Source organism: Eulemur rufifrons, chromosome 7 (assembly GCF_041146395.1).
Source record: "Eulemur rufifrons isolate Redbay chromosome 7, OSU_ERuf_1, whole genome shotgun sequence".
Classification (NCBI taxonomy): Eukaryota; Metazoa; Chordata; class Mammalia; order Primates; family Lemuridae; genus Eulemur; species Eulemur rufifrons.
Genome location: NC_090989.1, coordinates 147,548,246 through 147,569,280, shown reverse-complemented (window position 1 = coordinate 147,569,280; position 21,035 = coordinate 147,548,246). Strand labels below are relative to the sequence as shown.

At 35.1% G+C, this 21,035-nt stretch overlaps 1 protein-coding gene across 1 annotated transcript in view; it reads left to right on the top strand.

The window, feature by feature from the left end:
- Positions 1-21,035, top strand: part of ULK4 (unc-51 like kinase 4) — a 561,027-nt gene that overhangs the window by 425,408 nt on the left and 114,584 nt on the right. The window contains exon 35 of the mRNA XM_069475562.1: positions 16,735-16,920. Coding sequence (XP_069331663.1) covers positions 16,735-16,920 — 186 coding nt within the window. The remainder of the gene's footprint in view (positions 1-16,734; positions 16,921-21,035) is intronic.

Here is a 21,035-nt window from a genome sequence, read left to right as displayed (position 1 = left end):
TCCAGCCCTGTGTTTTAGCCTTGTCTGTCCTGCTCCTGCAGGCATCCCTCATCCCTGTTTCAGGCTGCATTTGCTGGCAATTTTGTTGCAGATCTCTTTTCTCCTTTTCTTTTTCCATGCAGCACTATTGCAAACCTCTGTAATATCAGTAAGCATTACCTGCGTCACTCCGGGTGTGTGATCATTTTTCTGTTGTAAAGTATTCAAAGGGCAGAACCATTAGAAGCAAATAGTTTTGTTTTGGGGAGGGGTGCAGCAATTGAAAAATTAAATGCTTGGAAGAGGCAGTTCATCACATGAGGGCATCATTCCAGGAGTGAGGACCGCGGAAGGATGGGGACCCGGGAGAGGCTGTGCCAGGTCCAGCTCTGTTCAGCAGTCAACACGAAGCAATGAGGACCTGCAAGGGATACTTCTGATTTCACAGAAAAAATGGGAAGTCCAGGTTTTTGTGTGAAATCTTCCAATTATTAAATTTTGGAAACTGATATTAAATCTTTAAAATGCCCCAGAACAAATGAAACAGGCCTGTGGGGCAGATTTGTCCTAGGGCCTACCAGTTTACATCTTCTCTGTCAGACACAAAACCTAGTTCCTTTTTATTTATGTGTTAGGACTTACATGTAGCACAGTTATGTTTCCTACGGTTACTGCTATATCGGAATTATCATTTTCCTGGAAATGTATGACTTTTTGATGTGACTTTATAAAGATCATATGGCCACATTCCCCTTAGAGGGGAGTTTGTTTATAAAAAGTCATTGGAACAATGTTTGACATATAAAAATTCACGTTATTTGCAGTTTATATTAGTTGCATTACTTGAGTGTATCTCCGTTCTCTAACTCCACTTTGTCTTTGACCTCCTGCCATTGGGTGTTTGTATTGGCGCACGTATTTAGCACATGTTCACTGAGTGCCTGCTTTGTACCAGGTGCACAAAACAGGCCAGCTGTCATGGGCTAAAACAAACGAGTGGACACACGCATTTCTAAGAGTGACAAGTCGTCTTAATCATGAAAAGGGAGAGATGCTACAGCACTGCAAAATGGTTTTGGTGGTTGGAGAGGGGGCTTGGGAATAAGACGAGTATCCCTTTATATTGGGAGGCTAGGGAGGAGCTCTCTGAGGAGGTGGCCTTGGACTGAGCCATGATTTGTGTGTAGCCACCTTTGTGAAAATAGGCGGTGAGCACGCCAGGCAGAGGGCATTGCCGCTGCAAACACCCTGAGTGGCACCGTGGCACTCCAAGTGAAGGAGAGCCAGAGTATTTCAGGCATCGTGAGCAGGGGCAGAGGAGTGTGCAGGTGAGACAGGAGGAGAGGCCAGGGGCCTGGCCATGCAGGCTCGGTGGGTGGGCCGCAGGAAAGCTTGGGCCTGTATTCTAAATGCAGTGAGAAGTCATTGGAGGTTTTAAGCAGGTTTTAAGCATTGTAAGTTTTGAGGGGGAAAAAAAAATCACTGTGGCTCCTGTGTGGAAAATGAACGGCAGGAGCACAAGTGGAGCGTAGTGGGGCATTTGGTGATTTCTCAGGTGGCTGTCTCATACCTACTTCTCTCAGCCATCGGTGACAGAATCCACCCAAGTGTCGAGGTAGAGAGATAGGAAAAGCAGAAAGTGACATAGGGCAAGATTTCCCCACAGAACTCAGCATCTTAGAGTTCACTGTTAACACATTCCTCTTCCATGTTTTCTAAAACTTTGCTGTTTCAGTAGAATTATTTAAATCTCCTTCTGTATTGACAGTTATGGCTTTTTAAATGAGCTATGTTTTCCCCTTCTTTCGTTATTGACATAGAAACTGTCATTTCATAATGCACATGAAAAATGCATTATGAAAGTTAGTTGGGGCAGTGCAGGAGGCCCAGAAGTCAAGGTTGATTTGATCTGTCTGTGACTTTCAACTTGTTTTCAGATTTTTTTTACCTAGTACTCTGGTCTGTGATATATAGACTTATACCTAAATCAATAAAGGTAGTGGCAGGTTTTCTTCCCTCTAAATTCTCACATTTAAAAATATAATGTGCCTGGGGTCCAGGGACATTAAAGAGTACCCTCACTTCTCAAGGGAAAGGGGCTGGTGTCAAGGCTGTGGGCAATACAGTTTCCTTTGGCTGTGTCATCTGGAATTACCACCAATCTTCAGCTTAATGATATTTCCTGCTGCCTCTTTAGCTGAGTTTGGGCAGGAGTGATATATGAAAATGAAGAGGAACAGGATTGATGGCCTAACGTGAAATCTTGTTAAAGATGTCCTAACACTACAGATGAAATCTCCTCTCCAGGTGCTTTTAGGTAGTATAAAAAGTATAGAACTAAGTGATTATTTTTTTTCTTTCTTGGTTAATGTATTCTCATCTCTGAAAATAAATATCTTCATATAATTATTGAGAAAGCAACTGCAGCAGGAAATATTTTTAAGATAGAATATAAAATAAACATTTTAGAATGTATTGTATGGTATATAAATTGAATAAAGGGAAGTATATGCAGCACAACTATGATTTTAAATTGTTTTAAAACAGTCTTTAAAATTGAAGTGTAAATTTACTTTGAAATATGTCCAAATTGTGTATATGTATGTATTTATATCTTATCTCTCCCACAAAGCATTTTGGGTGGCTAATAAGAATGTTTACAGTAAAGTTAGGGTTGATAGAAAATACAAGATGCCAAATGGACATACTTATACTAAAACTGATTTGTTATTTATCTGAAGTTCAAATTTAATTGGGTGCTTCTTTTGTTAAGTCTGACAACCCTAAATAAAGTAGGAAATATGAATAAAGCAATGAAGATAATAGAGGGTGAAGTTTCTACACACATAAGCAGTCTAATATAATGTCTAAAGCTGGGCCATGTTTTTGGTTTTGAGACTCTTGGTTACCAGACAAAAATGGCAATAAAATCATTAACAAGATATACATTGCCTAGAAAGGAGGGAAAAAAAGGAAAGAAAAATACAATTCCTTGGGACAAGAAAGATTTTCTGGTTTTTAGGTTTGAAAGAACATTTTTTCATGGGTCTCCATGAAAGGGGACACTTTGTGATGATGGGGGTTAGGGTGGTAATATCTACTTTTTATTGAGCATTTTATGAACTAGATAGTGTCTTTTGAAGAGCAGAAGCTTTTAATTTAGATGAAGTCAGTGTTTATCATTTTTTCCCCCTTTTGTAAACCATGCTTTTATAGTCATAGCTAAGAAATCTTTCACCCATCCATGGTCAAAAATATTTTCTCCTATGTTTTCTCTTAGGAGTTTTATAGTTTTAGTTTTTATATTCAGGCTTATCCATTTTGAGTTCATTTTGGTACATGAGGCTTATGTTCTTGCATATTGTTTGAGCATTTGTTGGAAATGTGTTCTCAACTGCATTGCCATTGACCTTTATCAAAAATCAGCTGACTATGTTTGTGTGAGCCTATTTCTGGGCTCTTCTTTTTCAGGTTTGCTTTGGCTATTCTGTGTTCTTTGCATTTTCATATGAAACTTAAACTTGGCTTGTCAATTTCTGCCAAATAAAAAAAAAAAACCCATGGGATTTTGATTGTGCCGAATCTACAAAGTAATTTGGAGAAATAGGCATCTTCATAATATTGAGTCATCTGACTAATGAGCAAGGTATATCCCTCCATTTATTTAGGTCCTTTTTAATTTCTCTCAGCAATATTTTATATCTTTCAATGCACAGGTAATTCATTTTTTGTCAGATTTTTTCCTAAGTATTTTTAATTTTTTGATGCTATTATATGGGTATTGTTTGTCTTAATTTTAATTTTGTTTGTTGCTTAATGAAAAGTATAGTCAATTTTGTATGTTGCTCTTGAATCCTGCTACTTTGTTAAACTCGTCAGATTTTCTTCATAGAGGATCAGACTTAGGCAAATAAAGTTATAGTACTTCTTCCTTTCCAATCTGGATGCCACTGGCCAGAACCTCCCAAACAATAGTGAGTAGAAGTGGTGCAAGAAGACATCCCTGTCTACCTTCTTGATCTCAGGGGGGAGCACTCAGTCTCCTACATGTCCTTTATCAGGTGGAAGAAGTTCCCTTCTGTCCTATTTTGCATTATAAATAGGTGTCGGATATTGTCAAATACTTTTTCTGTTGAGATGATCATGTGGTTTGGGGTATGGTGTTATGGGTTAACTTGTGTCCTTCAAAAATATACATTGAAGTCCTAACCTCCACTACTCCAAAATGTCTGTATTTGTAAGTAGGGTTCTTGCAGATATAATTAGTTAAGAGGAGGTTATTCTGGAGTATGGTGGGCCTCTCTTCCAATATAACTGGTATCCTTATAAGAAGATAGCCACATAGAGACAAAAACCACACAGGGAGAATGGCATGTGAAGACAGAGGCAGTGGTTGGAGTTATGCTGCTATAAATCAAAGAATGTCTGGGGCTACCAGCTATAAGAGGCAAGGAAGGACCCTTCCCCGGAGGCTTCGGAAGAAGCATGCCCCTGCCAAAACCTTGCTTTCAGATATCTAGCCTCCAGAACTGTGGGACGAGAAAGTTCTGTTGTTTTAAGCTACCCGGTTTGTACAACTTTGTTATGGCAGCCCTAGGAAACTAATACATGTGGTATATCACATTGGCAGGCTTTTGAATGTTAAACTGCCCCTGCATTCCTAGGATAGTCTCCACTTAGTCATAATATGTTATCCTTTTAGTGTATCGGATTTTATTTGCTGTGATTTTATTTAGAATGTTTGCATCTATGTTCATGAGGCTTATTGTTCTATAGTTTACTTACGCTGTTTTTGTCTAGTTTTGGTGTCAAGATAATGTTGATCTCAGGGAAGGAATTCCCTCCTCTTCAATTTTCTTAAAGACTTTGTATAGATCAGTATTGTATTTTTTAAAAAAAAGTTTATTGAGAAATAATTCACATATGTAAAATTAACCCCTTTAGAGTGTATAATTCAGTGATTTTTGTATATTCATGGAATTATGCAACCATTATCTAATTATAAAATATTTTCCATCCCCCCCGCCCCGCCCCGCAAAGCAACCTCATACTCATTAGAAGTCACTCCCCTTTTTCTCTTCTCTACACCTCCAGTCAATCACTGATTTACATTCCATTTCTATGGATTGGCCTATTCTGGGTATTTCATATAAATGGAAAAAATATATATATATGGTATGTATAGTATATCGTATACTACATATATAGTACATAGTGTCTATATATACTACATATATATGATATATATGCACGCACACTATATATATATGCACACAGATATATAGTATGTGGTCATTCCTTTCCTTTGTTCTTCTAGCCTGATGTCTTGAGGTTAATTCATGTTTGTAGCATGTATCAGTACTTCATTCCTTGTTATTCCTGAATAATATTCCATTATATGGGTATGTCACATTTGTGTATCCATTCATCAGTTAATAGACATTTGAGTTGTTTTTACTTTTTGGCTACTATGTATGATATTGCTCTGAATGTTTGTGTATAATTGCTGTATAAACATATGCTTTCTTTCTCTTGAGTATATATATACCTAGGGGTCAAATGGTAGTCTGTGTCTAACCTTTTGAGGAACTGCCAGACTGTTTTCCAGAGTTCTTGCACCATTAAGATTTCTACTAGCAGTGTATGAGGGTTTCAGTTTCTCCACATCTTTGCCAACTGCTTGTCATTGTCTGTATTTTTGATTATAGCCTTCCTATTGTATGTGAACTGGTATCTCATCATCATGCCTCAATATGCATTTTCCTGATGGCTCATGATACAGAGCATCTTCTTCTGTGCCTACCATTTGCATACCTTCTTTGGAGAAATGTCTGTTCAAATCCTTTGCCATTTTAAAAATTGAACTCTTTTTATTATTGAGTTGTAAGAATTTTTATGTATTGTATATATACAAGTCCCTTATCAGATGTTAGATTTACAAAATGTTTCTCTTGTTCTGTGGGTTGTCTTTTCACTTTTCACTCATTTACAGCACAAACATTATAAATTTTGATGAAGTTTAATTTATCTGTTTTTTCTTATGTTGCTTGTGCTTTTGGCATCATACCTAAGAAACCATAGCCTATCCTAAGGTGACAAAGACTTACTCTTGTGTTTTCTTCTACAAGTTTTTGTCCATTTAGCTCTTATATTAAGGTTTTGATCCATTTTGAATTTTTGTATATGGTGTAATGTAAGGGCCCAATTTTATTTTTTATATGTGGAAATCCAGTTGTCTCAGCACCATTTGTTGAAAAGAGCATTCTCCCCCAACCCCCATTGAATTGTCTTGGCACCCTTGTCAAAACTCAATTGACCATAAATGTAAAGGTTTGTTTCTGGGCTCCTAATTCTATTCCATTGATCTATATGTCTATCTTTGTGCCTGTACCACACTGGTTGGATTACTGTAGCTTTGTTTTAAATTTTGAAATTAGGAAGTAGGAGTCCTCCAACTTTACTCTTCCTCTTTCATATTGTTTTTGCTATTCTTGGTGTATTCTATTTCTATATGGATTTTAGGATCAACTTATCAATTTCGGCAAAACAAACAAAACAGCTATAACTTTGATAGAGAATGCTTTGAATCTGTAGATCAATTTCAGGTATATTGTGATCTTAACATGGCATCCATGAACATGAGAAGTATTTCCATTTATTAATATATGGACATTCTTTAATTTTTTCAGGGCTTTTACAATGTTTTGTAGCTTTCAGTGTGTATTATATTTCTTTTGCTAATTTTATTTCTAAATATTCTATTTGTTTTAATGCCATTATAAATGAAATCATTTTTTTAATTTCAACTTTATTCATTGCTAGTGTATAGAAACACAATTTTTTTTTGTATACTAATCTCATATCTTCAACTTTGTTGAACTTGTGTTTGTTTATTAGTTCTAAAAGTTCTTTAATGGATTCCTTAGGATTTTCTATATATAAGATCATGTCATCTACAAATAGAAATAATTGTATTTCTTTCTAGGTGCTTTTTATTTCTTTTCCTTACCTAATTCCCCTAGCTAGTGCCTCAATATAATGATGAATAAAAGTGGCAAGAGTGAATATCACTGTTTGTTCATGATCTTAGGAGAAAGGAATTCACTTTTGCTGTTAGGTATGTTAGCTATAGATTTTCCATAGATGTCCTTTATCAGTTGAGAAAGTTACCTTCTGTTACTAATTTGTTGAGTGTTTTTGTCATGAAAAGATGTTTCATTTTGTCAAATTCTTCTTTTTTGACTATTGAGAGGAGCATGTAGTTTTTGTCCTTTATTTTATTATAATACTATTATATATAACATTGATTAATTTTCATATGTTAAATTAATTTTGCATTCCTAGGATAAATCCCACTTGGTCATGGTGTATAATACTTTTACTGTATAGCTGATTTGGTTTGGTAGTATTTTGTGGAGGATTTTTACATCTATATTCATAAGGGATATTGGCTTATAGTTTTATTTTCTTTTAATGTCTTTGGTTTTAGTATCAGGGTAGTACTGTCCTCATAGAATGAGTTTGGAAGTTTTTTGTTTTGTTTTGTTTTGTTTTCTGAAAGAGTTTGTATAGAATTGGTATTTCTTCTTCCTTAAAGAAGTAGAATTCACCAGTAAAGCCATCTGGCTGTGGAGTTTTCTTTTAGGAAGGTTTTTAGCCATAAATTTATTTTTTCTAATGGACAATATGCTACCCAGGTTATCTATTTCTTCTTGAGGTAGCTTCAGCCTGTTTTCTTTTCTCTGGTAATTTGTCACATCAACACTAGCTGTCTTGGTCTTTTGGGACTTTTTGTTCTTCTCATTTCAAATTAAGGAACCCACTGGGATCCACATTTATTGTCCTTCTTGTACTTTGGCCTGGAAACACTCTCAAATCTCTAATCTGGGACAATAGGAGAGCTCACCCTGTTTCTTTCTCTCTCAGGGATCACTGTTATTTCTTGCCTGATGTCTAGTATCTTAACAACCATTGTTTCATGCATTTTTATACTAGTTTGTTGTTTCATGCAGTTGGGTATATCCATTCTCTGTTATTACTGGGAAGATTTTATACCTGACAATATTTTTCCAAAACAAAACCAAAAAAAAAAAAAAAAAAAAAAACAAAGACATTTTCAGATCTACAAGGATCCAGGAAATAAATCCCCCTGGAAAAATATTACTTATAACATCCTCCAATTATTTGAACAATGACACAAAATTAACTCAAAAATAAAGAAATTTTAGAGTTGATTGAAATAGAAGCCCGAGTACTTATGCCTATCTTACCAACTACCCCAAATCTATGAAAATAGAGAAGGATTATATGTGTCTTACAGTCCTGGGAGAACAGAAAGAGAAGCTGTTAATGGAAAAGAAATGTTATGCAATTACTAGATAATAGAAGGCAGATGGGACTGAACTGAAATAGTGGAGAAACCTAACATACATAGGAGAAACTAACCAGAAGGTAGGAACAGCTGCAGAAAATCTATAAACTCAGAGTGAGGTGGAAAACTGATAGAGGCCCTGGGCCCCTACCAGGCGAATTGAAGGTTAACATTCAGAACAGTCAGGCCCCTCCCCTTATCCAGATTGCTCTGCCTTGTTCCAGCATCGGAATTCAAGTACTCCACTGTGAAGAGGGTGAACTGTCTATCTGAGGTGATTTCTAATATGGGGGTCAGCCTAGGAAAGCAGCATTGGGGAGTTAGAGGGAAAGAGAATCAAATGGGGTGGGCAGACAGGGAAGCCACTTAAAGAAACAGGCATGTACAAATGCAGAGGAAATCCAAGCCAGCTGCCTATAGTAATCTACCCAATCATTCATTCATAAAACAGAAAATCAAAGACCGTTAATTAGACTTTTGGGGAAGTATAACAGCAAGAAGTAGAAAGGTAAATAAAGGTAAATAAAGAAAACAGCTGAGCACTGAAGAAACAAAGGTGATAGAAGGTGTCGTGGCTTGAATCATAGCCCCCCACAAAAAATAATATAGATATAATAATATTATAATATATTATGTTCTATTATTATTATATTATAATCATGGCCCCCCAGTACCTCAGAATGTGACATTATTTGAAAATAATGTCATTCCAGATGTGATTAGTTAAGATGAGGTTATACTTAAGTAGTGGGCCCCAAATCCAGTGTGACTGCTGTTCTTATAAGAAGATGGCCAGGTAAAGACACAGACACACCCGTAGGGAGAATGCTATGTGATGATGAAGGCAGAGTTTGGAATTACGCAGCTGCAAGCTAAAGAACACTAAAGATTGCCAGTAAATCACTAGAAGCTAGGAGGAAGAAGGATTTGCTTATGGGTTTCAGAGGGAGCTTGATTTCAGACTTCTAGCTTCCAGCACTGTGTGGCAATACATTTCTATAGTTTTTATTATCCAGTTTTTAATACTTTGTAATGGCAGCCCTAGCAAACTAATATGGGGGTGGAGGGGGTAAAAGAAACTAATCATTATCATTGGAAAAAATGGAAGAAATGTTCAAGTAATCTAAAGGAAGATAGAAAAAAAGAGAATGAGAGGAATGAAAAATAGGAAATGAAAGACAAATAATAAAATTGCATGTTAGACTTAAGTACCAGTTAAAAGACAGAGATGGTTAGAGTGTTTTATTTGTTTCATGCTGCTATAACAGAATACCACAGGTTGGGTAATTTATAACGAACACAAGTTTATTGTCTCATGGTTCTGAAGGCTGGGGATTCCAAATCAAGAGGCTGGCATCTGGCGACCTTTTTTGCTATGTCATAACATGGTGGAAGGGTAAAGAGAGGGTAAAAGAAAGAGAGCAAGAGGGTCTCTGAACTCATCATTTTATAATGAACCCACTCCTGCAATGATAGTATTAACTCATTCATGAGGACAGAACCCTCAGGGCCTGATCAACTCTTAAAGGTCCACCTTCTACTACTATTGCACTGTTGATTAAATTTCCAACATATGCTTTTGGGGGACACATGGAAACTATGGCAGAGTGGATAACAAAACATGATCCAATAACATGCTGTCTGCAAGAAACTCACTTCAAATATAATGAATGAATATATAGGCAGGTGGAAAGCAAAAGGATAGAAAAATATGTATTATGTAAATAGTAATTTTGAAAAGCAAGAATGGCCATATTAATATCAGATAAAGTAGACTTCAGAGTAAGAAAAATTACTAGACAGAGAGGAACAGCCACTGAAGTAATATAACTGTTTTAAATGTATGCACACCAAACAACAAAACCTCAAAACACATGAAGCAAAAAATGATAGAACTAAAAATAAATAGAAAAATCAATTAAAGTTGGGGACTTCAGACCCCACTTAGCAATTGATAGAACAACTAGATAGAAAATTGTCAAGAATATAGAAAAATTGAACAGTACAATCAACCAACAGGGTAGAACTGATATATTAATATGTAGAACACTCCAATAACAAAGGCAGAATACACATTTTTTTTCCAATGCCCTTGGAACACTTACCAATATAGATTGCATGCTGGGCCTTAAGAGAAACTTAAATGTAAAAGAATTGAAATAGTATGGAGTGTGTTCTCTGGCCATGATGGAATCAAACTAGAAATCAATAATAGAAGGACAATAGGAAGATTTCTAATACTTAAAAAGTAAATGCACTTCTAAATAATTCATGAATAAAAGAGGAAGTCTCAAAGGAAATTTTTTAAATGCATAGAACTGAATGGAAATGAAAATATCAGTATACCAAATATGTAGGATATAGCCAAAAGCAGTCCTGAGAGAAAAATTCATAGCACTAAAAGCTTTTAGAGAAAAGGAAAAAAAAGGAAAAGAGGAAAGGTCTTAAATTAATAATCTAAGTTCCTACCACCAGAAACTAGAAAGATAACAGCAAAATTAACCCAAAGCAAGCAAAAGGGAGGCAATTATAAAGATAAAACCAGAAAGCAATGAAATTGAAAATACGAAAACAATAGAGAAAAATCAATGAAACAAAAAGCTAACTCTTTGGGGAAAAAAAATTCAATAAAATTGAAAAACCTCTGCCAAAATGATGAAGAAGAGAGAGGACAAAAATGACCAATATAAGGAATGAAACAGGAGATGTCAGTGTATATCTGCAGCTATTAAAAGACTAAGAAAGGAATATTCTGAATAATTTTATGCTCATAAATTCTATAACTTGGAAGAAGTAGACCAATTCTTCAAAAAATTACCAAAACTCAACCAAGATGAACACTTGAATAGTCCTATAATCATTAAAGAAATTGAATTTGTAATTTAAAATCTCCTGAAAAGCAACCTATAGGCCCAGATAATTTCACTGGAAAATTCTACCCAATATTTAAGAAAGATTAAATACCAATTTTATATAAGTTCTTGCAGAAAATAGAAGAGGAAATATTTCCCAGCTCAGTTTATGAGAGTAGGATTACCCTGATACTAAACTCAAAGTAAGTACTAAAGACAAGACTACAGACCAATATCTCTCATAAATTCAGATGTAAAACTTCTCAGAAAAATATTAGCAAATACACCAATGTAAAGAAAGAATGAATACTGTGACCAAGCAAGATTTATTCCAGATATGCAAGACTTGTTCAACATTTAAATATCAGTTAATATACTCTATCACATACATAGGCTAAATATGACGTGATCATATTAGTTGATGCAGAAAAAGTAATTGACAAAATTTACCACTTACTCATGATAAAAATTCTCAGCAAATTAGAGGATTAGAGGAGAAACCTCAACCTGATAAAGGGTATCTGTGAAATATTTACACCTAACATAATGAAAAACTAAATCCTTTCTCCCTAAGACTGGGAATAAGGCAAGAGTGTCCACTCCCACCAATCTTATTCAACAATGTACTGGAAGTTCTAGGCAGTGCAGTAGGGCAAGAAAAGAAATAAAAGGCATACCAGTTGGAAAGGAAGAAATAAAACTATCCCCATTTACAGGTAACACATGTAGAAAATTCCAAAGAATCTACAAAACACTCCTAGAATTAATAAGTGAGTCTAACAAGGTTTCAGGATATAAGATCAATAAACAAAATCAATGAACTCATTAAAATGTATACATTAAATATGTACAATTTTTGTATATCAATTATACCTCAATAGAACTTAAAAAATAATTGCATTTCTGTATACCAACATTGAACATGTGGAAACAAAATTAAAAGCACAATACCATTTAAAATTGCTCCAAAGAAAATGAAGTACTTAGGTATAAATATTACAAAAACATATAAGATATATATCCTCAACATTGCAAAATACCAATGAAAAAAATCAAAGAAATATAAGTGAATGGAGAGACATACTATGCTCATAGATTAGAAGATTAAAGATTCCCAAATTGATAGATAGGTTTAATGTAATTCCTGTCAAAATTCCAGCAAAATTTTTTATAGTCAAGCTTATTCTAAAATTTACAAATAAAAGCGTAGAGCTAATAGCTAAAATATTTGTTAAAGAATAAAGTGAGAGGAGACACTACCTGGTGCTAAACTTTCTCATGTGGCTACAGTACTGAGGCAGTGTGTTATTGATGAAGGGATCTATACCTAGATCAGCGGAACAGAATAGAGATCCCAGAACTAGGCCCACACAAACACACCCGACTGATTTTTAACACAAGTGTAAAATAAATTCAATGGAGGAACAATAGCCTCTTCAACGATGGTACCAGAACAGTTAGACACTCAGTGGCAAAAAAAAAAAAAAAAAAAAAAAAAAAAAAAAGACCCTTTACCTGAACACCATACTTTATATAAAAATTAACCCAAAATTAAATGAATTAGATATAAAATATAAAACTATTATATAAACCTTTAGAAAAAAATATAGGAGAAAGTCTTTGGACTGAGGGTTTGGCTGAGAGTTTTTGGACTTGACACCAAAAACACAATTCCTAAGAGGTAAAACCAATAAATTGGACTTCAAAATTAAATTTTTTTCCTCCACAAAAGACTCAGTGAAATGGACAAAAAGACAATCTACAGGCCAGAATAAAATATTTGCAAACCATATATCTAAGAAAGGAGATGTATCTGGAATAAAGAACTTTTGAATATCGATAATAAAGAAACATACATCCAGTTAACAAAGAGCAGAATATACTAGATGAAGAGGTGTTTGCTGTGAGTTGCCAGTAGGGAAATGCAAATTAAAACTCCGAGATGTCACCACCTGCCTATCATCAGAGTGACTAGAAGAGCACATTTAGGAATAACATTGATCGGGTGTTGGGCAGATGTGGGTGGGGGAGGGGATGGATGTATACATACATAATGAGAGCGACCCGCTCACTGTCTAGGGCATGGACACGTTTGAAGCTCTGACTCGGGGGTGGGGTGAGGGGACAAGGACAATATACGTAATCTAAACTTTTGTACCCCCACAATATGCTGAAAAAAAGAATTAAAAAAAAGTCTGTATAGCTTAATAATTAATAAAACAACTATGTAATTATGATGTTAAAATTATCTGTGGATGTATTCCTCGTGAATTTTGGTATTCTATAATTAATTAAATGAAAGCATCATTGAAAAAAAAAACAGAGATAGCACCAAATGCTGGTGAAGATGCAAAGAAGCTGGATCTCTCATACATTGATGCTAGAAATGTAAAATGATATTAATAAATGGTACAGCCACTGTGAAAAACAGTTTGGAAGTTTTCTTAAAAGCTAAATATGAGTTTCCCATACAACCTAGCAATTGCACTTTTGGCATTTAACCCAGAGGAATGAAAGCTTATGTTCACACAAAAACTTATACAAGTGTTTGCAGTAGTTTTATTTTCGATAGCTCCAAATTAGAAACATCTCAAATCTTCTTTATGGGGGAGTATTAAATTGTGGTACATCTATAACATGGACTACTACTCAGTAATAAAAAGAAAGGAACTATTGATACACACAAAAACGTGGACGGATCTCATAGAAATTATGCCAAGTAAAGAAAGTCACACATGCAGTGTGAGTCCATTTATGTAACTTACTTGAAATGACAAAATGGCGAACGGATTAGTTATACCAGGGGTTAGGAATGGAATAGGAACAGTGTTGGCTGTTGCTAAAAAAGGAATCCTTATGATGGAACTGTTCTGTATCTTGATGGTAAAAGTTGTCACCAAATCTACACTTGTGATAAAATTGTGTAGGGTTAAATACGCATGTGTGCACACACACACAAACAAATCATATGTAAAATCGGCAAAATCAGAATAAGATTGATCATTGTATCAATATTAATTTCCTGGTTGTACTATATTTATTATATGAGATATTGTATATAAGAAATTGCAGTATAGTTATATATTTCCATTGGGGAAACTGGGTAAGGTATGTATGGGATCTCTGTATTTTTTCTTACAACTGCACAAGAACCTACAAATATCTCCAAATCAAAGATGAATTCACATGCAAAAGAATGAAGTTGGATCCCTGCTTACACCATATACTAAAAGGAACTTAAAATGCATCAAAGACCTCAGTGTAAAAACTAAAACTATAAAGTTCTTAGAAGAAAACATAGGCACGAGTTTTCATGACATTGGGGTAGGCATTGGTTTCTTAGGTATGTCACCAAAATCATGTATCTATAGCCAAATGATAAAATATAGATAAATTGTATTCCTCAAAATAAAAATATTTTGTGCCTCAAGGGTACTATCAAGAAAGTGAAAAGACAACCTACAGAATGGAAAAAAATTAAAAATCATGTATTTGGTGAGCACTTACATTTAAAATATATAAACAACTCTTAGAATTCAACCATATAAAGATAAATGACCTATTTTTAAAATGAGCAAAGGATCTGCACAGACATTTCTCCAAGGAACATATACAAATGGCCAATAAGCACATGAAAAGATATTCCACATCATGAGCCATCAGGAAAGTACAAATGAAAACCACAATGAGTTTACCTTCGTAACTACTAGGATGACTGTAGTTAAAAAGACAGGTAATAACAAGTGTTGGTGAGAATATGGGGACACTGGAACTCTCATACATTGCTGGTGCAAGTGGCAGCTTCGGAAAACAGTCTGGCACTTTCTCAAAAAGGTTTAACATAGAGTTACCATAGGACCCAGCAATTCCACTCTTAGATATATACCCAAAGGAAATGAAAACACACATAAATGTTCATAGCAGCATTATTCATAATAGCACAAAAATGAAAACATCTCAAATGTCCATCAATTGATGAATGGATAAATAATATGTGGTATATCTATATAACAATATTATTAGATAATAAAAAGAAATGAAGTACTGATACATGCTACAATATGGATGAACCTTGAAAATATGCTAAGTAAAAGAACTAGTCACAAAGGATCACATTTCGTTTGATTTCATATATCTGAAATGTCCAGAATGGGCACATCCATTGAAATGGAAAACACGTCAGTGTGGGGGTAGGGGGATGGCAAGGTCACTGCTAAAGGGCATAGGATTTCTTTTTGGGGGTGATGAAAATGTTTTAAAGTTGTGGTAATGGTTGCATGATTCTGTCAATATACTAAAAACTTCTGAATAGTACACTTGGGGTAAATTGTATGGTATAGAAATTAATTATATATCAATAAAGCTTATACAAATAAAACTTTAAAATACAAAAAGAAGGTTAAAATGCTTACAGGATTTCATATTATAACTTTTAATACATAGAAATAATACTTTCTCTCCCATCTGTTTAGTCAATAATGATTTGGACACAGACAAGGTCAAAGTGTTCCTTAATGTCCTCTAGGAAGTAGACTTTTCCTAAACAAGTTACTAGTAAACAAGAGTGTAAAGGAATATGCCTCTGAAAAATCAAACTATTTCCACACCCATTGACACACACACATCCCTGTAAGTATATATGTGTAGGTTAGATATACATATAAAACATACATTGATCTTCTGCTAGTTACAGGCCGTTCTTTTCCATGGGTTAATGTACCCATGAATGGATGAATGGATAAAGAAAATGTGATAGATATACACAATGGAATACTATTTGGCCATAAAAAAGAACTTCCTGTCATTTGTGGCAACATGGGTGAACCTGGCGGACACTATGTTAAGTGAAATAAGCCAACCACAGAAAGACGACTACCACATGATCACTCTTGTGCCAAATCTATAAAAGTTGATCTCATAGAAGTAGAGAGTAAGAATAGTGGTTACCAGAGGCTGGAAAGGGGAAGAGGGGATGGGGGTGATAAGGAGAGTTTGGTCAGTGGGTACAAAGTTACACTTAGATAGGAGGAATGAGTTCTAGTGTTCCATTGCACAGTAGGGGGTATATATTTAACAATAATATATTGCATATTTCAAAATAGCTAGAAGAGACAATTTTTAATGTTCTCACCAAAAAGAAATGATAAATGTATGAGGTGATGGATATGCTAATTATCCTAATTCATTTACACATGTATTGTGTAATTCATTTAATACATATATTCATTGTACACATATATCGAAATATCACACTTTACCCCATAAATATGTACATTTATTATATGTCAATTAAAAATAGAATAAAACTTTTTTTAAAAAAGAAAGAAAGGACTGCAGGACCTTCTTCTGATTTTGTGCTATTAGCCTTGTTTGAGCTACTGTATACACTCTGAAAAAGATGCATTTAAAAAATAGTCAGACTTTGTACTCAGGCTGATGCTCCCATCGTTAAGCCAAATTTTACTGTATTTCTTGAGGAATACTAACACTATCTTCAATGGAATTTAAATAGTCCTGTTTGTTAATTTTCAGCTTCCTAGTGAGGATCCTGAAATTTTTGATGTTTCATCCAAGTGTCTGTCTATACTGGTTCAGCTGTATGGAGGGGAAAACCCAGACAGCCTGTCTCCTGAAAATGTGGAAACTTTTGCTGATTTGCTGGTATCCAAGGAGGACCCAAAGGAGCAGAAACTTCTGTTGAGGATTCTCAGAAGAATGGTGAGTTCACACAGAAACTTGGGGGTAACCATGGGTGACTTCAGCGGCAGCTACATGGACAGTGAGTAGTCATTTCTTGGACCTAATTTCAAATTTCCAGAAAAGTTGTAAGAGTAGTACAAGAACTCTCAGTTACCTTTCTCCGTAGTCACCTATTTTTAGCATTTATCATATTGTATCTTATCTGCATATGCATATATTTTTTTCTGAACTATTTGAGAGAAAGTTAGAGACATTATGTGTCTACACCCCTTAATATGTATTTCCTGAAAAAAAAAAAATTCTGTTACTTAAATATAGTAAACAAAATCAGGAAATTTAACATTGATACAATTCTGTTACTAATCTGCTATCTATATTCCAATTTGGTCAGCTGTCACAATAACTTTTATAACCTTTTTTCTAGTATAGGATACAGTCTAGGAGTACATATTTTAGTAGACATGAGTCTTTAATTTGGAATAGTCTTGCAGTCTTTCTTTGTCTCTCACGACATTTTTGAAGAACATGGGCTGAATATTTTGTAGCGTCTCCTTCAACTTGGGTCTGTCTGATGTTTGCTCATGCTTAGATTCATGAATACCGCATAAGTGATATTGGTCCTTCTCAATCCCTCACATCCAGATGCTCATGATGGCTGTTTGCCTGTTCCTGGTGGTATTAGGTTTGATCACTTGGTTTAATCAACGTGTAGTTATTATTTTAATTTTGTAATAATTACAAAACAGATACTTTCTAGTAAATAATTCCTAGTATTCTACCATGGGGAAAAACTTTCCCTTCTGCCCCATTTATTTTATTTTTTAAAAATATGTATAGATGATATCAATTTGAAAGTACTTTTGAAGACTGACTTATTTTCTGTCTACAGTAAATCCTATTCTGCTGATTTTGAAGGCCATTATTTACAGTAACTAGTGCTGAAGTTAATAAAGGATGGAGGTCCTGTTAGTCTGTCATCTTCTGGTTTGTCAGTCTGTACTCACTTCTAAATCCTATTATTTTGAGGGGTCCTTTGGCAACTGGATGCTCCAGAGAGTTATACTCAAAATGACTTTTGTGCCCATTTGATAAGTAGACGGCTGCAGCGAGTGACCCAGCTGAATCTACTTGACAAGTGATGGGTGACAGAAGTAACTAGAAGGAGGGAGATAAAGAGATTGATCATCCCTGCTGCTATATTATGCTTTTGTACAGCCTTGTCCCCCTACCCGCAAACAAGACTTACTGTTTCAGCATAGTCTTTGATTACCCGAGTGACAGGATGATGACACGGTCTAGGCCAGTTTCCCAAAGTATAGGGTAAATACTTTTGAGTACAGTAGATCTTAAAGATGACATTAAATCACGTAATAAGGAAGTTTTTCCTTTCCAATTTTCTTTTGATTGTTCTGATTGTTCAAGGCAAAAGTCTCAGTTTGGTACAACTGTGTCTTTAATACCTCTCTAATTCTTCAGAATCTCCCTTTTTAACAGAGACCAGGCCTCTCAGACTCTCATCTTTTACAGTGGAGATAAGGTATTTCTTTAAAAATTATTTTATTTAAAGAAAAAAGTAATCAGCCTGAAGACAAGTACTAGAGAATATAGCAATACAGTAGATATGGCAAAACAATGAATTTGGTAGAGAGAGACAAAAGCTTGGGAAATATTAATCTGATACAGTTAAATTTGTAGAGATCTATAGTCTCTTCTTTGAAACGCAGGACCAGATTTTTTTTTTTTTTTTTTTTGAAATTTTGGCATAAAGCTTATACCTAATATCATATGATACCCAGAGGAGATAGTGCCAGCGTTAAGTACAGTAATATTTCTGCAGGAAAATATATGAATGGTCACACCAAGTGGGGTTAAATAAAGACTAAACATGGGCCCATGTGGGTTCAGGTCAAGGTTTGCTACCAGATATATTTCAGAACCAAAAACTTATGGGGAAAATTTTGATTTTCATAGCTTTCTAGATTTCAGAAGGTAAGATAGATTTCAGGTTAAATATTGTGGATCTGTCTTTGGAAATAAATTACAGTATTTACAATGATCAAATCAATCATGCAGGAAGCAAATTTAGACTCCAACTTGGTTACAATAGCCAGATTCCACCATCTTTTATTTTATGTTACTGTTTAAAATGATTTCTGTGTGGTGTCTGACCTGCTACATAGGGCCACATAGATTTTTTTTTTTGTGGAAGAAAGTTGAATCCAAGTGACTTTTATCTGTGTATGTGAAAACAGAAGTAGATCCTGATGATGCTCATCCTTTTTTTTATTGTGGTAAAATATACATAACATAAAATTTACCATTTTAACCATTTTTAAGTGTACAGTTCTGTGGCATTAAATACATTCACATTGTTGTAGAACCATCACCACCACCCATCTCCACAACTTTTTCATCTTCCCCACTGCAACTCTGCGCCCATTAAACATTAACTTCCCATGCCTCTCCCCCAACCTCTGGCAACCACCATTCTGCTTTCTGTGCCTGTGAATTTGACTACTCTAAGTACCTCATATAAACAGAATCATACAATATTTGTCCTTTTGTGTCTGGCTTATTTCACTTAACATAATGTCCTCAAGCTTCATCCATGTTGTAGCACGTATCACAATCTCCTTCCTTTTTAAGGCTGAATAATATTCTATTATGTGTATATACCACATTTTTAAAAAAACCGATTTATCCATTGATGGAAATTTGAGTTATTCCACATTTTCTGCCCCATTAATTTTTTTTTTTTTTTTACTTATCTTATTATTATTAGGATTGACTCATGAATTTTTCTTTTATTCAGTGAGTTATAATCCACTCATTGTCCTGGATTTGGCCGGGAGACACTTCTGGATGTATGCTGTGTCTTTTGACATGCCCCCATCATTTTGGGGGAGCACTTTCCAACATGATATTGCAGGCTCATCTTGTGTGATTGCTCCTGCCCAGGAATCAGCCATTCCTCCAAGGAACTATAGAGCTTTTTTGTGTGGTATTTGGAAAGTAAGATGCAAAAATGTTCTGGGTTGAGATTACAACAACTGTTTGTTTGCTTATCAAAAAACCAGCCTGGATATTAGTTCCAAAAGTCAAAATATAGTGTTTTCTACTGTCTCCTAGAAGTATCTCTGTAAGTCACGCTAACCCGTTGATGTCTCTGATTTAGCTGTTCAAGAATGTTTGTAATATTTGCAGGCCAGCCATCTGTGATAAATGGCTTGAAGGCTTCTAAAAGCTTCGTAATTTACCCCTGGGTCGGTCAATGTTGGAGTCAAGTTGTACAAAACACACAGAGATTCGGAGGGCACCAATCAGCTCAGTTGTGACCTTGAACTTGCCTATCCTGAAGCTCAGTTTTACTTAAATTGAGTACAGGCAGTTCCCAACCTACCATGGTCAGCTTATGATTTCTCAACTTTAAGATGGTATGAAAGTAATACTCTTTCAGTAGAAGCTATACTTCAAGTACTCATACAACCATTCTATTTTTCACTTTATATACAGTATTCAATAAATTACATGAGATATTTAGCACTTTATTGTGAAATAGGCTTTGTTTTAGATGATTTTGCCCAACAGTAGTCTAATGTAAGTGTTCTGAGCACATTAAGGTAGGCTAGGCTAAATTATGTTTAGTAGGTTAGGTATATTAAATGCATTTTCAACTTACATTATTTTCAAGTAATGATGAGTTTATTGGGAAGTAACCCCCTTGTAAGTTGGGGAGCATCTGTACTGAGTTTAGTACATTTGCAGAGAAATAGCTGGTTGCCCAAAGAGTAGTGTGACACCAACACATGTGTCTGAACTGAGTTAGTCCTTCTTCTCTTTATCCTGCTGCTCCCTGTTTTTAACTCTGTGGCAGCCATTGTTTTGCAATTGTTGGCTTACTCTCTGTTCTCATTTTCACATTAACCTTATTCCAGGGTAGTGATGTGGCCTTGTGACAAAGGTAGTGATTGTATCTTCAGCTTGTTGCATAAAAGATGGTCATCAGATGCTGATTACTACTGTGTGGTAGTCCCTATGTCCAGGACCTTGGGTGATTTGTCTCATTTAATCCTCAGAGCAATCCTAGAGATCAGCTCCAGTGATTATTCCCACTTTACAGGTTAAAAACTAAG